Here is an 18,226-nt window from a genome sequence, read left to right on the forward strand (position 1 = left end):
AAAATGGTTATTATATGAAAAATACTTAGACTTTGATGTTGACCTCAATGAAATAATAGTCACATCATTCCACATCAATTGATCATTGATCTACACATGCTACAGTGAACCTAGGTTTACTGCACTTGGCAATTTATCTCAAGGTGAACAAAGCCAGCTTACTGCCTTTGTTATATTGAATTTTATCTTGGAATATTTTGTTATCAGTTGGACCCTAAAATCTACATTATTTAAATCATACCAAAGAAAGATGGGTGTTCAGAATAACAATTTTAAAAAAATATTTACAATACAATTTAAGGGACGAACTGTTGTTGAAACACACAGCCTTTGTTTCAGTTACTTTCAGAAATAATGAAGAATTATGTAAAATAACTTTGTCATTATTAAATTGGTGCTTGGAACATAAATCAACAGAAAATTTTGAAGGAAAGTTTTAATTTAGATCACTTTAAAATTAAATGTTTATATCATAGAAGCAGGGGCAGTCTCAGGTATCAAAAGGATTAAACTGGCTTTAATTGAGGCACTTTCCCAATACCCTGTGCCAACCTCTGTCTATTCAAATCCTATTTGTATTCTGTGGATGCTAAACTGGTGTTTGAAGCATAAAATAACATGAAATATTTTAATAAAAAAGTTTTTCATTTTGGTCTCCATAGAACAGGAAACTTATGTCAGAACCAGGGACAGCGTTGTGTCAGCTGGTATCGAAAAAGATTCATGTCTGCTTTCCAAGTGGATATGAGCGTCTCTACAAGTAGTAGTAGTAGTGGTATTAGTAGTAGTGGTATTAGTAATAGTAGTTGTAGTGGTGGTGGTGGTGGTGGTGGTGGTAGTAGTAGTAGAAGTAGTGGTAGTAGTAGTAGTAGAAGTAGTGGTAGTAGTAGTAGTAGTAGTAGTAGTAGTAGTAGTAGTATGGGGGAATGTGCTGCATACACCATTTGTTGGTGATTCCCTACTACTCCTGGCACCTTTGTAGCTGTTACATTACTCAGGTTACAGTCCCTCAAGCCATGGGTCTGTTTTGGGGCAGTCATTACTGGTGAGGGTTTTTATGAGGTCAGAGTGCAACTCCTACCTCAGCCTCATTTAGTCACCTTTTAGGCAGAGGAAATGTTGGGTCTATTCTTTGACATGCCAGTCTCCACACAGCATCTCTCTCCAAATGGATCTATACACTCCCTTGTGTGGCCCCTGTTATAAAGACAGCAGAGCAAATATTTGAGGGTGATTTTGGCTGATATATTGGGAAGATAGTTCAAGCCATTGCACAGAAACTAGCTTTGGTTGTCTTGTTGGTGCACCTTTGCACGTGAGTGTATATGCAACTCCTTTGTTGTTCATAAGAAGTACCTGTTGTCATATTGTTATTTCTGTTGGATATCATTGATGAAATTGTTGTGATGTTTTTGTTTTTGTTGTTACAGATGTGAAGAAAGCATGTTATGTGTAGTTCCTGATATTTCTGCATTCCGTGCTGGTTGGCGATGGGTACGGCAACCACTTCAGGTAAATCTTAACACCTTCTACACTAACATTTTTGTTCATCTATTTAATCATCACCTGTCTTAAAAGATTGTTTTCCCATGCTATTGTTCAGTTCAGTAGTAATCCTTCTCCATTTTATAGGTCTATGTACACGCGCACACACACACACACACAAACACACACACACACACACACACACACACACACACACACACACACACACACACACACACACACACACACACACACACACACACACATTTCTTAACCATGGAGCCATGCTTGCATCTACATATGAAAAAAATAGCTGAACAAAATAAAATTTGTTGGCAAAGACAACGTATTTCGTTTTGCAACCAGAATATTCTACCAAGTCCATTAATGGTTTACGAGTGAATATTGTGGCTTACTTTTGTGTCATCAGGGTAATGTTCTGATTTTTAAGTTTATCTCTTAAGATTTTTTATAGAATTCATGTCGTGGCTTTCAGTATTGTCTCTGAATTCTATTCAACGAAATAGATATGGAAGATCATTCTTTTCAGCTGAGACACTTAGGACGAAGCAAAAGGAATAAAGTAAGACAGGGTTTTTCGATGGTGATTGTAAGTGTTTCATCTGAAGTAAAATGGAAGAGACAAAACAGAGATGTTTATGGGTGACAATGAGGGGGAAAAGCTCATTTTGGGTACTAACCCTTGAATGAAGCAGAATGGAAAGGGAGACTTGGAACATGGCCGAATTCAAATAGGAACAGAGCAGAGAGAAATTGTAGGAAACGAGAAAGATATTCCGGGATGGAAGAAGTTGGAGGCTGAGAAAAGGAAGGGAGAGACGAAAAAGGGAAAGGAGTAAGAGAGGAAATAAGGAAACCGGGGGGAGAAAGGAAAACTGAGAAAATATGTTTTGGGAGAAGATAAAAGTAGGCAACAGTGTTGGGTAGAAATGTGTGTTGGGTTACAATGAAGATAGAGAGTAACATTTGGAGGGAGAGAGAGAGAGAGAGAGATCATGTCAAATGAAGAGAACAAATAAGAACACACACACACACACACACACACACACACACATATTTATTTATTCATCTGATGACTCATACAAACGGTGAGATCCATCTTTCCCATTTGCTATTTTATGGCCAAGAAACGCAAACCCTGTGATTCATTCTACTTTGGAAGCCTCTAATTTTCTCACCAATTCTCTGCTGAGTGCCAACACCTTTTGTGCTTTGTGTAATTCATTTTTCATGCCTCATTTGTTATGCTTTTATTGATTTTGTGGCTATTTTTAGTTTTTTCAAGGATCATAGATTTTCAGGCTCCTAACATCAACATATTTCATGTTTCTGGAGAAAGAATTGGTGAGTGCCAGACATTCATCCAAGACTTTCAGTTCTTTCATGACAAATTCCAGAACAAAAACGATGGTAGACAACATTATCTTAGACTTTATAAATTCTTCCAACCAAAATCTTTGCTGACCATCTCAGACAATGGCACACTTTGTGGTTCTTGTATTGTGACTCAAATTGCTCTATCTTTACTCCTATGAATGTGGGCATTTTCCTTATGACCTTCTGCCAGATCATTTTAATGGCCACTTCATAAACCAAAGATGAAGTGTAAGGGCACTTGATGCTTTTTTATATACTTTCCAACAACCTGTCTGACTATAAAAATGGCATCAACTGTACCTCTATTAATTCTAAAACCAAACTGGCTCTCTTTCTTGTTGCTTCTTTGGTTTTCCTTGCTTTTCTGTTGACTGAGAATTCTATAAAACACTTTTGCTGCTATTGACAATAAAGAAATTGCCTTTTAATTTTTGCTTTGTCACCCTTTTCATAAATTGGGAAAAGAGGAGGTGTATGAGTCTGGAGTTTTGGAGTCCTTTTGCTTTCTCACGCTATCTTAAGCATTACCTCTAACATATTAACTATGAGCCCTCCTTCTGGTTTTTATACTTCTGTAGCACTGATGGCATCTATACTTGGGGATTTAGTATATTAAAAAAATCCTTTTTTTTTATATTTCTGTATGAACATCTGCCGCATGTCTTTGATACTGTGTCCTGACTGTGTAGGAATTTGATGTTAAGATATTTAAAATTATATTTTCAACATCCATTTTCATCTGTCTTGCCATCTTTAAGCTTTGATTGTCCTCTCTATTTTCTCTTCATTTTCCCTCCATTTCGTGGACTGACTTGAGAAGGTGGTTGTGCCTGTTGTTGTTCTTGAAGTCAGCTTCTAGTAAGTTATGTATTGTCTTGTAGGCTTTTTTGTTCTTTTGTATTTTCACTTCTTTGTTCAGTTTTTTTGTTCTTTTTTACCATTCAACTCTGACAATATCGTCTGGTTTGCTCAGCATTCCTTTGTTCACAGACTGTCTCCATTTCAGACTGAAAGGTTTCTTCTCTTATTTTATTTGTTGTTTCTTTAAAAAAAAAAACCTAGAAATATGCATAGACTTTGTCTCTGACATCCATCCCAAGCTGGAGCAAAATGCTTCAAGCACCTTCTCTCTACATATTTTTCATATCATTTTGGCACTTTCTTTTTTTTTCTTTTGCATTTTTGCTCTAATTACAAAATTTGCTCAAAGGAGAAAGGGATCACACTCTATTCAGTGATGTAATCTTCTGTGTTTTTAGTTTTGGCTTCCATGATTCCTGGGTAATATCAGAAATAACGATGGGACAGTCTGCTATGCAAGGAACTAACTTAAGCCCTACTTGTCCTGCCTTTCTATCCTTAATGACCATTTCGACCTGTCCACTTGAATGGTTCCTCTGTTGAATATATTTTGGTAGATCCTCTTCTTCTCACATATTTTCTACATTCAGCAGCCTCTTCTAATCAAACTTCTTTCTTCCCATCATCGTTAATCAGGGTAAACACACCACAGTCATTTTGGACACAAGTTACTTCAATCCCGGACACACTGCCCCCCCAACCCCACACCTCTGATCTCCTCCTGGCAGAACAATGCCAAGTCCCCTGTCTTGTGCTTCTCCTTGACCTATCTACACTTACCATCGAGTTTCTTCTCTCTTAGCCACTTGATATAGTTCTTTACTACCTCCTCCTCTCTTCCGAACTCTCCATGCCTCGCTTTTAGCCTTTATTGCTTTATCTGCAATGCTATTCCAGCACCATGGTACCTTACATCAGGTTGGTACCAAGCTCCAACCAGAGAACTGCTCTCCAGCTTTCAGCAGATTGTCTTGTAGAAACTTTCAGTTGTTTTCTCTGTTATAGAGGACAACTCCTCCCTCTCTTCCTCCTCCTCTTCCTCCTCATCTTCCTCCTCCTCCTCCTCCTCATCATCATCATCATCATACACATCATCTAGAATAACCCTAAACATATTTAACAGAAGCATGTTTTCGTTTCCAGCTTTTCTTCCTTCTCCAGTCTGTCTCTTCTCTCTCAGTCTGTTCCTGGTCCTACTCTGAAGCCATTGACCGATGCTGAGTGTGACATTCTTCTCTGAGGAATATATAGGCGCAGGGGTGGCTGTGTGATAAGAAGCTTGCTTCCCAACCACATGGTTCCAGGTTCAGTCCCACTGTGTGGCACCTTGGGGGAAAGTGTCTTCTACTATACCCTCAGGCCGACCAAAGCCTTGTAAGTGGATTTGGTAGACACAAACTGAAAGAAGCCCATCATATATATATATATATATATATATATATGATAGGCTTCTTTCAGTTTCCATTTACCAAATACAATCACAAGGTTTCAGTCATCCCAGGGCTTTGTAATAGTAGAAACTTGCCCAAGGTGACATGCAGTGGGACTGAACCTGGAACCAAGTGGTTGGGAAACAAACTATTTAAACACATATGTAAGCACACACACACACTAGCATATACACACAGACATGTGTATAGATATGTATGTATACATGCACCCAAGGTGGAGTGGACCTTATTAAATGATTGGCATTAAGAAGGGCCCCTAGCTGTAGAAAGCATTTCCAAAGCAGACGTGGGAGCACAGTGCAATCGTTGGGTCTGTTGGATTCTGTGAAATCATCCGACCCATGCCAGCATGGAACATAAACTGTAAAGGATGATGATGATATATGTGTGTATGTTTCTCTCTCTCTTTGTATGTATGTATATATATATATAGATGTATGTGTGTAGTATACATTCACACACATCCAGACACACACATTCAGTTAATTCACAAGCCATTGTGATTAAACAATGTATTTTATAAAATCTCTTTGAATTTTGCTGAAAGTTAAATATTGTTGTTGTTATTATTATTATTATTCCCAATAGCCATTTCTTGTGGTTTGATAGTGTAGCTTGTATAGCTTTCACTGGAGCTATTTTATCATGTTACAATTAACTATTTTTCCTATTATAACAAATCTCTGTTTGCTGAACAATATTGCTAAAGATGGTAGTTTTGTGTACGTGTGTGTGTGTGTGTTTCACAAAAAGCCAACTTACTGCTTGGCCAGAAACGATATTTTTAGTGCCTTACAATTGAGACTTGTTGAACTAAAAACAGTTTTTATTTGACTAACCCATTGTCTCGTTTGACTTGTTTCCAGTGTACAGTTATGTTAATATTCACAAGTATTTGCTCAAAATCTGTCTGAAAAATTTCTAAGAAGAATACAATGAAACAATGATTTTCTTTTCTTCTGATTAAAAGCTTTTAGAAATTTTTTGAATTTAAATTAAAGAAATTGGAAAGTGTTACATATCGTGAGAAGAATAGAAAGTAAAGAATAATTGAAAGCTTTACAATTTCGAATGCAGCCAGTTCCAGTATTTCAAATAAAATTACCATATTTGTTAGCAAGCATACTTTAAGAAGCACAGGTATCTATAGTTTCAGGTGTGGTAAGAAGTTTGGTACCAAACCACATGGTTCTGAGTTCAATCCCACTGTGTGGCACCTAGGACGAATGTCTTCTGCTATACACTTGACCTGACCAAAGTCATGGTCTGAACCTGACACCATGTGGTTGGGAAACAAACTATTTAAACAGACATACATGCGAGCTAGCATATACATAGAGATACATGTGTACATATGTATGTATAAATGCACTCAACCCGAGGTGGAGAGGATCTTATTAAGTGGTTGGCATTAAGAAGCTGTAGAAACCATTTCCAAAGCAGATTTGGTAGATGGAAACTGAAAGAAGCCTTTTATGTGTGTGTGTGTGTGTGTTGCTGTCTCCTTGCCATGACCTCACATAATAGTTGTAAACGAATATCACCATCATGCAAGAAGTATCTTTTACTCCCAATCTTCCTTGAAAACATGTCTGGCCATGGAGGGGAAATAGTGACCTCACTTGGAACCAGGTGAAGGTTGGCAACAGGAAGGGCGTCCAGCTGTAGAAAATCTGCCTTAAATTTCATCTGACCCATGCAAGCATGGAAAAGTGCTGCTGATGATCTAAATGTAAAAACAAAACTAATGCCCCCACCCCTGTTGCAATAATGGACTCAACCTATTTTCACATCCTAATTCCTATGTAAGCAACAGTTTTACTCAGAGGGTGTTGAAGATTACGACACTTGTTGTACAATGGTTTGATGATGATGATGATGATGATGATGATGATGATGATGATGATGATGATGATGATGATGATGATGATATCTAAAGTTATATTGATTTTGTTCTTTTTGTAAGCAATATTGTATATTGCTAAGTGCCACAGTATTTCTATGGTATAGATGCAAGTGTGGATGTGTGGTTATGAAGTTTGCTTCCCAGGCACAGGATTCTGAGTTCAACCCCAATATATGACACTCCTTGGGCAAGTGTATTCTATTATAGCCCTGGCCCAACCTGTGTGGGGATTTGGTAGACAAACTAAAAAGAAGCATGCCATATATATATATATATATATATATATATATACATATATACATATATATTATACATGTTTATGTGTGTGTGTTTGTGTGTGACTTGACGCCATGTGATAGTTGTAAATGTGTGTCACTGGTATAGAAGCAGTGTCATTCATTTTTGTGAGAACATATCTGGCTGTGGGGAGACATTACCTTGCTTGGGAACAGGTGAGGGGTTGGCAACAGTTAGGACATCCGACTATAGAAAATCTGCCCCAAATAAACTCCATCCGACCCATGCAAGCATGGAAAAGCAGACGTTAAACCGATGATAATTTACAAACTGGTCATTGATGTTCCTCCCTTCTGCCGATCACTGCACCTCCCGCAGTTATGTAAGCTAATTAATGACACTAATTAATGAGTTTAACCATAAAACCTCAGAGTGTTACAGAGTGTCATATTCTCGTTTTTTATCTGCCCGTTACCAACACACACACTTTTCACCTAGTTACCCTCAACCAAACATCCTACCCCCATTCACTTGTCACCTTTACAGTGTTTATTGTTATTCCATGTAGTAACACTATCATAGCAGTCCTTTGTACTAACTGTTGTCATTTCCAGTTGAGTAAAGCCGAACCTTTTGACCTGCAACACTTTGTTATTAAGTCTCGTCTCACTACCGGCCCAGCCTGAGCGCTTAACTCTTTTTCTTTTTTTTTTCATTCAAAATATCTATATATATACCTATATATATATAGTCTCTGCTCTCTTTTTATATATTTATTAGCAATGTACTTTCTTTATGCTTTACTTGGTAGCTTACTGATAGATTTCATAAATAGTTTAAAGTAAATAAATATTCTTTTATACAAGTAAAAAATACTTGCTCATGGCTCTGAGTGGGTGGGTGTGTGTGTCTGTGTGTCCATGTGTCTGTGTGCCCATGTGTGTGTCTATAGCAGCAACACATTAAATTCACTTCTATACGATATTGCACTCAGTGACATTAATGCTCCAGTGTTCATTATTGTGAGCACCACAAATATCAGGTTCAATCCTAGCTAACAGCTGATTGGTTAATTATCAGAAGAAAAAAATTAAAAAAGAAAACTCATTATGTTATGATTATGATACCAAAAAGTTTTTGCTTTTATATAATAATTGAACCAGCTCAAAATAATGGCTAATTTTCATTCATAATGTTATGGAATCTTTAGAATGGAAGTTTGTGTTGAATAACAAACATCCTGATATATATTGGGTCATCCCATAAATAATGCAGTTTTTTTATACTTCTTTTATTTTTCAGTATTAAGATAAACAAAGTTCTTTTTTAATCTAAAATGTACTCTCCTTCATTTTCTGTAATGCTCTTCCATCTATCTGGTAGACTTGCAAGGCCCCTCTTCCAAAATTCACTTGTCTGTGACAAAAAATACTGTTCTGACTTTGTCTACAGAATTCATATTATTTCCATCCAAATGATTTTGAAGACTGCAGAATAAATGATAATCAGGTGGGGCAATGTCCGGCGAATATGGTGGGTGGAGCATTGTTTGCCAATCAAAACTACTCCAGTGTTTGGAATGTCATCCTCACTGTATGTGGTCAAGCATTATCCTGATGGAAGAACAGCTTTGGTCTTGAAACCAAAGATGGTCATTTTTCTTCTAGTGCTGACTTAAGCCACTCAAGCTGCCCACACTAGATCTCCTTTGTTATCATTTGGTTTGGGCTTAAATGTTCAAAGTGGAGTAAACCTTTCATATCCTACCAAACAGATAACAGCACCTTACATGGGTGAAGACCTTCTTTAGCCTGGGGTGCCAGTATTTCTCCTTTCCCTACCTACTGTGCACAGGTAGAAAATGGTTGAGAACCACCATTGTACATCGTCTTCATTATGACAAAGTCCTCTTTTTCCATGACTTCATGGATCAAACAGAATTCACTGAGGCAGATTTACTACAGCTGACTGGATACCCTTCCTGTCACCGACCCTTACTTGCATTCCAAGTAATGTTTCTTCATGCCAGAACATGTTTTTCATGGAAGACTGGAAGTAAATAATACTGTATGATGGTGGCAGACACTCGTTTAAAATTGCCATCTGAGACAAAGAAGCACAACGCTCACCATATACACACACATATATACACATATGTGTGGAGGTGCAATGGCCCAGTGGTTAGGGCAGTGGACTCGTGGTCATAGGATCGCGGTTTCGATTCCCAGACCGGGCGTTGTGAGTGTTTATTGAGCGAAAACACCTAAAGCTCCACGAGGCTCCGGCAGGGGATGGTGGTGATCCCTGCTGTACTCTTTCACCACAACTTTCTCTCACTCTTACTTCCTGTTTCTGTTGTACCTGTATTTCAAAGGGCCGGCCTTGTCACTCTCTGTGTCACGCTGAATATCCCCGAGAACTACGTTAAGGGTACACGTGTCTGTGGAGTTCTCAGCCACTTACATGTTAATTTCATGAGCAGGTTGTTCCGTTGATTCGGATCAACCGGAACCCTCGTCGTCGTAACCGACAGAGTGCTTCCAAAAAAAAAAATACACATACGTTCATTAATTAACATCTTCCTACTCTACATAACAAGATTATATCAACTGATTTATCCCATACTACTTTAGCTGTAGGGATTATAGCCATTAGCTCATCTCTTAATCTTCTTTGGACAGATTATTGATAACATCCCATTGCATATACACAGAAGCTTGGTTCTTTCCAGTTTTCCCAAACACACAAGTATCAAGCATAAATTCTTGCTTTTATGGAATTCTTTGATTAACTTATTTTTCTCTATATTTCTTTTCCTTTTCCAGGTTCCTGTGACTCTGGTTCGAAACGATGGCATCATTTACGCAACAGGCCTGACGTTCACGTATACCCCAGAACCTGGCCCACGCCAGCACTGCAACACCGTCGACCGTGTCCTCCGTGCCAACCCTGATCCACCTCCCCCCTCGTCTGTGAACTACTCTGCTGCTCCAATGTAGCCAATTATAAGGGTGGGGTAGTGGGGCCGGTGGGGATGGAGTGTGGTTTGTTATTCTCCTTCTGTAAAATTCAATATCATCGTCATCATCATCATCAATGTCGTTGTCATCATCATTATTATCATTAACGATCATCCTTGTCATAATTATTGTCATCGCAACAGTGATAGGGAGGGACATTCTAAACTGACTGGAAACTTACCTCATCTTTCGTTATGAGCACAGAATAAGGACTGCCAAGGCAGAAGATAACCCCCCAGGGTTTGGATTAGGGTGAGAGGCAGTAGTAGTGGTGGTGGTGGTCGTAGTAATTGCTGCTGTGCATCAATATATGTTATAGCCATGACACTTGAATGTATATTATGTATATATATATATATATATATACATACACTCTGTTAATTATATACATACTTACACAAAAACATGTATGTAGTACATACTATCTCTTTTTTGTATGTGTGAGTTTGTGCGTGTGTATACACATACATACATCTTTACACACACAACATGCATATGCAAATAATGTTAACAAACCAGTAATTTATTAATTAGATTAGCTCTCAAGAATACATTAAATATGCAAATCAGTCAATCCGAGTTAATTAAGGCCTTGATATTAGCAATTTAGTATCTGTTTAAACAATGTGTGTCCATGGACAGTTAAAGTGGGTCAGTACTTGAGTCGCTAATGAAATCCCAACATAGGATTGAAACTAGTCCTGCAGAGATTTGTTTTTTTTAAATTTTTTTTTCTTCACAAAGAAACTGTATATAAAGCCCCTAGGTGTTTACATCTGTCTATTTCATATATATATATCTATATATATATATATATATATACATACATAGTTTTAATTAAAATTTATAGATATGTTCTTATTGTACAGTATAGCTGTAAACAGAACACTGCTTATGCAGCTGTTGTTCAGGTGTGTTTGCATGTTGAAGATGCACATGTTGTGTGTGAGGATGTGTGTGTATATAATATATATATATATATATATATATATATATATATACACGTGATATGTAATATATCATGTACAATATATAAATATATACAGAATGTGTGTGTGTGTGTGTGTGTGTGTATGTATGTATGTATATATATATATATATATACATATATTGCATTTTTCATTCTCTTCTATTTTTCTTTATAAAAGCAAACAAAAATAAAAATCAATCACAGGAATTTAAGAACTAATAATCAATATTGTGAATTGGAAAAAAATTGAAGAAAGTTGATAAAATATGAGAACAACAAAAACTGATTTCTTTTATTATATTTTTACTTTAATAATTCCTTAATAATAATAATAATAATAATAATAATAATAATAACAATATCCTGTGGTAATTGGTGCACTTGCACAACAGCCAAGCTGAAGAACACTGGAAATGAGACTTGCATTGTTGATTTGTGCCATTCTGTATTCTGTAAGCATCCTGATAAAGAATCTTGGGATTTGAGGTGACATGTTGTCACCCACCCTCAAGAGAATGTCTCTGCTAACCAAAGCAGCAAATCATAGATTCCTAACAATAAACATAATCACAGTGGTCCCTGATTTAGACACAAAGCGAGCAATTTTAAAAGGAAGATGTTATTTCATAGCTTAAGCTTTCTAACCCCCAATATCTGACTGGTATGTTATTTTATTGGCTTCTAAAGAATAAAAGGCAAAGTTGACCTTGATGGGATTTGAACTCAGAAGTGCAACAGCCAGAAGAAGTACGGCAAAGCATTTTTTTCTGGTACTCTAAAGATTCTTGCAGTTTGCTGGGGTTGATGAAATAGGTACCAGTTTAACAGTAATCGACTGGCCCCATCCCCTAAAAATTTCAGGCCTTGTGCCTAGAGAAGAAAGGATTATTATTATTATTATTATTATTATTATTATTATTATTATTGAGGTGGTGGATTGGTTGAAATGGTGGGGCCTAAAACTAAACCCTTTCAGAGTTTATGTCAATCCCTTAACAATGAAATCTTTGTTTCACCCTCCCTCTCTCTGATGCCTCTCGAATAAGAATCTGTGGTAGTGGGTGGAGGGAAACTCATTAACTTCACTTGAACACGCTTTGCCTTTTGTCATTTAAGGGTCCGTAAGTACCAGTTGTGCACTGTGGTCAGTGTAATTGACTAGCCCCCTCACTGCAAATTTCAGGCTTTGTGCCTATAGTAGGAAGGATTATTATTATTAATCTTTCATCTGCCTTGATGTTCTGAGTTCAAATTGCACCAAGGTTGACTTTGCCTTTCATCCTTTTGGGGTCAATAAATCAAGTACCAGTGAAACACTGGGTTTGATGTAATTGACTGTTCCCATTATTATTATTATTATTATTATTATTATTATTATTATTATTATTCTTTAGAGTGGTGGATGGCAGAATTCTTAAGACTGTTGGTTTCCATAACCTTGTGGTATTTGTTCTGATTCTTTACGTTTTGAGTTCAAATCCCACTAAAGACAATTTTGTCTTTCAGGGGTCGATGAAACTGCCTCACCCCCTCACCCTAAATTTGTTGGCTTTGAAGTTACCAATAAATATTGACTCTAATGATTGCTTATTGATTTCTAAGAATTGGTTCCACAAGTCCAGCGTTTGATGTCTTCTAATTGTTAGAATCCTGATTCCAAGCTCTGTTTTACAAAGATGGCCAAAATATATTGCAGTTCATATTCTTCAGGTTTAGCCCAAGTTAGAATGCAGCAGTAAATACATCATTACAGGTTCACTAGCAGATATGGTTGTGTGGTTAAAATGCCTGCTCTGCAACCAGGAGGTTTTGGGTTCAGTCCCACAACATGGCACCTTTAGCAAGTGCTTTTCACTACATAGCCCTAAGCCAACCAATTCCAGTGAATTTGCTACACAGAAACTGTGTGAAAGCTTGTGGTATGTGTGTGTGTGTGTGTATTTGTCACTCCCCAATGATGTTGGTTTGTTTACATCCCTGTAATTTAAAAGAGACCTATAGAATAAGCACTGGACTTTACAAAAAACATGCACTCGGTTGATTTGTTTGACTGAACCAAAACCGTTCAAGGCAGTGCTCCAGTATGGTCACAATCCAATGAGTGAAACAAGTAAAAAACAAAATGTACTTACAGGATCCCTCGTTATAAGTTTGTAAATTAAAAACTGAGGGTGAGTAATTATTCTCTTCCTTTGGATTAGAGCTAATGCTACCATGACCACCACTACTTATATTCTGTGTTTAATATTTTTTTTGTTGATTTTTTTTTTGGCTCACATAATGTTACTTCAGAGACCAATAAAGCCAATTTCATATTCTTCACTTACTGTTATCGTTGTAAGAGTTGGCTGGGTTCCTCTGTGTTTTATATATCCATCCACCACCACCACCACCACCACCATCACCACCACCTTGGTGTCAATATTTATTGTTTTTATTATTTTTTTTAATTAATTTCTCTAGAGTTAATTCTAGCATTGAAAAAAAAAAATACACAGAAACATTCCAATAGAGATTGGTCTAAAAAAACAGTCTTCAATGAACTGAGTAACATTTTAAAGTAATTAATAAGTTGTGTTGCTGATTAGGAAGGGGCTATATCAGATTGTTTGCTCATATTGGCCCTCTGTAGACATTTCTGTGCATGTGTATATATGCACATATATATATATATATATATATATATATATATATATAATTGTTAAACAGGATGTCAAACATTAAGGCAAGGCAAACATCTCAAGTCATATACAATATTATTATAGGAAGACATTCAAAGTCTTACAGCTGTTTCTGGGATATCCCTGAGTATGGGATATTCTCAGAAACAGCTGTAAGACATTGAATTTTTTTCCCAATAATGATAATGTATTCAACTTGAGATGTTTGTCTTGCCTTAATGTTTGTTGTCCTCTTTAACAATTATATGTCCACTGCATCGGAAATCTGCAATGGCTCCATAACTACCATCTTGGCTTTAACCTTGGAGCCCCAGTAATCTATTACAGCACTTACCTAGCATACATAATCGTTTAGATCACCTGTGAACTAAACCCCCATACTTTGTGTGTGTGTGTGTATATATATATATATTATATATATATATATAATACTTTTACAAGCAGATGGATGAAAGTGATTTTGAAGTTTTGGCCTGCCAGCCTTTGTCAGATTGCAAAAGTATAATAAATATACACTTTACATAAAAGTTTTGAATAATTAAATTACTTTTATTTTAACTCAACAACAACTACAACAAAAAAGGGGAACCCAAATATTGTTTCCTAGAATGTTGGTTCTTGAACCACGTCCCATAAACCTAAAATAACATGTAAATATTTTGTTGAAACCCATCCACACTTTTGGATAGAAAAAGTCAAAGACTGCTCATTGGACTTGATCCCACATCCCCTGCAGACATGACAGATGTTCCACCACTGGACCAAAGCATTCCTTCAAATGTCTCTTTCCAATTTGGAAACAACTTTATTCTTACCAGTGAGAGTCACATGTTAAGGACATCATAAGAATTCTATGACTTCAACAATGTGTGTGTGAGAGAGAGAGAGAAAGAGAGAGAGAGAGAGAGAGAGAGAGAGATTATTTCTGCAGATAAGAACAAGTTTATATTTTAGCCCCAAAGTTTCTTCAAAAGTCTTCAGACATTTGCTCATGTCTCTGGCTCATCTCACCTGTTCACTATTCACCATTCTACCTTTTGTTGCTTATGACACATTTACAACCCAATCACATGTTTGCAAGGCTCACTCAGCTGGTGACGATGGTGGGGGTCCCTTTTTTCATTCCATGCCTTGTTGATTGTTTGAACTGAAAAGCGGCCCTTCCCTCCCACCCTCAGCTATCCAATAAACGATGTATTAAAGGAAATGAGAGTCGCCATCATTTTAATGTTTATTTTTCCGTGCTTGCATGGGTCGGACAAAATTTGTGAAGACGAATTTTCTGTTGCTGGATACCCTTCCTGTCACCAACCCTCGTTTTCAAGCAAAGTAATTATTTCCCCTTGCCAGACATGTTTTTCATGGAAGAATGGGAAGAAAGGGCTTTGCTTGTCAGGACAAGGAGATGTACATGAGAGGCTTTTTTTCGGTCTCTGCCAACCAAATTTACTCTCAAGGCTTTGGCCTGGGGTTACAGTAGAAGACACTTCTCCAAGTTGTTGCACAAAGGGATTGAACCTGAAATCACATGGCTGGAAAGCAAACTTCTTAGCCTTGAATAAAAGCTGTCTCCCAGCTGCAGCTTCTAGAAATTTAGTGTTAATAACAAAGTGCAGAAAGCTGCCCAATGTGTGGCTGGTGGGATTGAGAGGGTATTGTACAGCTGTTCACATGTGAAGACTCTGCTACAGTTGTGTGTATCCTACCGTGGAAGTTCTCTGCGTTGCATGTCATAGCAACTCGTCTCTTATGATATAAAGCTGTTATCAGCAAGATCTTTTGGCAACAATCTTGAGGGCTTCTTTTCAATTTATCTGAGTACATAAGGTACTCACATGCCATGCATGTGGGCGGACTTTGTGATGCTTCAAGGGTAGATAGGCACACTCTGTGACTGTACCTCCTTGTAGATGCTGCTTGTTTGAGATTTTTGCATATTGGTGCTTCAGTTTTCTGTGAAGCTCTTATTGAAGTCTGCCAAAAACTCAATTGTTTTAGTCAGAATAAACTGTAAGAAATTCCCTTTTCAGCGTCTTGTTGAAACAGGTGTAGAGAATTTACAGCTCAGTCTATATTTTGAAGCAAAGCAATGCCTCTATCCTCTCGTTTACTTTGCTGAACTGAAAAAAGATTAATTACTTTCCCAATTAGTTGGATGTGGAAGTTTGATTCAGACAGGTTCCCCATTCACCCATTTTTTTGCCAAATATCAGCCTTTAAAGGTATTCAGAGTTTAGAAAACTGTCTTGTAATCCCTAAATTCCTTGCTGCGTAATTTATGAGTAAAATTAGATGGTGGTGGTGGTGGTGGTGGTGGTGGGGATGTTGGTGGTGGGGATGTTGGTGGCATTTGGCAGCGACTGAGGAGAACCTGATGTCTTGAAATATTTATGGGTCTCACCTTATAAACTTGTTTCGTCGTCTTCCCCTCCCCTTATCTCCATCCCCACTCCATACCTGTCATTTTGTCAATGAATATTTTTGCATGTTAGAAATGTTAATGTGAACACTGTTGAAGAAGACCACAAACAATCTTGTTATACATAGAAGGAGGGTTCTAACCCTATGCATGGCAATACTCTCCCTGAATTATAAGCAACGGGGTGGGGTGGTGGGAGAGGAAAGAATAAAAAAAACAAGAAGAGCGAAACGATTCTTCTGCTTTCAGCCCTTTATTAAAAGAAAAAAAAACGAACATTTAAGAAAAAACAATTTTTTACTTATCTTTTTTTATGAGAATATGAAAAAAAAAAAAACCACTGCAAATTGTATTGATGGTTCTTGTAAATATTTTTTGTCTAATTCCAAGTACATTGTCATAATTCCCATTTCGAAATCTTCACAACAGACAGGTAGTATTACCCTTGTATAAATTATCTTTACTTCAATATTGCAGTGTTACAACACTACCCCCACCCCCAACAACTTGCCAATATTTGAAGACATCATCTTCTCTTGTCTTGGTTGTTGCACAGTTCTTGTGAATAAAGATAGGACAAACAAAAAAGAAAAAAAACCTTTTGGCTTTCAATCTTTGATACCGACTGCTGTTTCCCCCACCCCTCTACTACTACTGCTACACATACACACATGCACACATACACACACACACAACGTGCCAAAGTCTGGCATTCATCACCACAGTTCTTTGGTTGGGGTTATTTTTTTTATATATATATATTGAACCAACAACCTCTACAGCTGTTTCGCAGTGTACACTTTCTGATTTCATTCCATTTCTCATGTTTTCTCATTCTTAATATTTTACACTACCATAAATAATAAAATATATATATATATTCTCAACTTACATTGTCCCTTTTTTATATTTTCCTTTTGTTCATTTATATATGTATGTGTGTGTGTGTGTGTGTGTGTACACGACCAACTGTAAAAGTAAAAACAGGTACAACGCATTGCTAGAAACACCAGTGACCCATTTGTTGTGTTTTACCTACCAGAATTGAATGAACTGAAAAGTTGTGTGTGTGTGTGTACCTCACAAAATATTTTCTATTAAAGGGTACACACGAACGTGACAAACGAAGCTTATTGTGTAAAATCAAAAACCTTATCGAGCAGCCAGCAGCTATGATGCACGTGTGCATATGGTGTGTGTGCGCCCCTCGATGTATTTTGCATTGAAAGACACGAATCTGCTATAATAATACTCTTGTATATTTCTCCGTCACAACATATGAACGAGAAAGGAAGGGGTAATTGATGAATGAGGAAGGAAGGGGTGATGGCAAACTGGAAGTGGAATGGTGAACATTCAACGCTAAAAAGAAAAATCAAACAGCGTTTCAACTCTGTGTGTGTATGTGTGTGCGTGTACAAGGGAAGTATGTGGATGTTTGTGATTATTATGTACCGTATTTTGTGCCTTATTTATATATAACCGTCATTTTTGTCTGCACGGGACCAGCTCGTGTAATAATATTTAACGTATACAATGAGAAGATCTTAGACCAACCAACAGCTATGGTGTATGTATATGTAGTGTGTATGTGTATATAGTTTCTGAATGTATATATGTACGCATATATGTGTGTGTAGTTCTGTACGAAAATGTATGCGAGCGTCTTTATATGTATGTGTATATAAATTGATTTTGTTTGTAAGTTAATCTGTGAACAGACGCGAAGAAGAAGACAGGTCGGGGAGAACGAACCGGAGTGTTTGGTCATAAAATATATGGGGAGTCACAGGCACGC

The 18,226-nt window shown here is 37.2% G+C and overlaps 1 protein-coding gene and 1 long non-coding RNA gene across 11 annotated transcripts in view; both read left to right on the top strand.

The window, feature by feature from the left end:
• The window catches only part of LOC115224244 (recombining binding protein suppressor of hairless), a 238,572-nt gene extending 227,592 nt beyond the window's left edge, over window positions 1–10,980 (top strand). For all 10 annotated transcript variants that reach the window (XM_029795046.2, XM_029795043.2, XM_029795044.2 and 7 more), the window contains 2 exons: window positions 1,431–1,512; window positions 10,164–10,980. In XM_029795046.2, coding sequence (XP_029650906.1) covers window positions 1,431–1,512; window positions 10,164–10,337 — 256 coding nt within the window. In that variant the 3' untranslated portion in view covers window positions 10,338–10,980. The remainder of the gene's footprint in view (window positions 1–1,430; window positions 1,513–10,163) is intronic.
• A 3,196-nt stretch (window positions 10,981–14,176) lies between these two features.
• On the top strand, window positions 14,177–17,020 carry LOC118767907. The gene is made up of 2 exons (XR_005003819.1): window positions 14,177–15,325; window positions 15,360–17,020. It is a non-coding gene; the product is annotated as an uncharacterized LOC118767907 (long non-coding RNA).
• Window positions 17,021–18,226: the final 1,206 nt, after the last annotated feature.

Source organism: Octopus sinensis, linkage group LG25 (genome assembly GCF_006345805.1).
Source record: "Octopus sinensis linkage group LG25, ASM634580v1, whole genome shotgun sequence".
Lineage (NCBI taxonomy): Eukaryota > Metazoa > Mollusca > Cephalopoda > Octopoda > Octopodidae > Octopus > Octopus sinensis.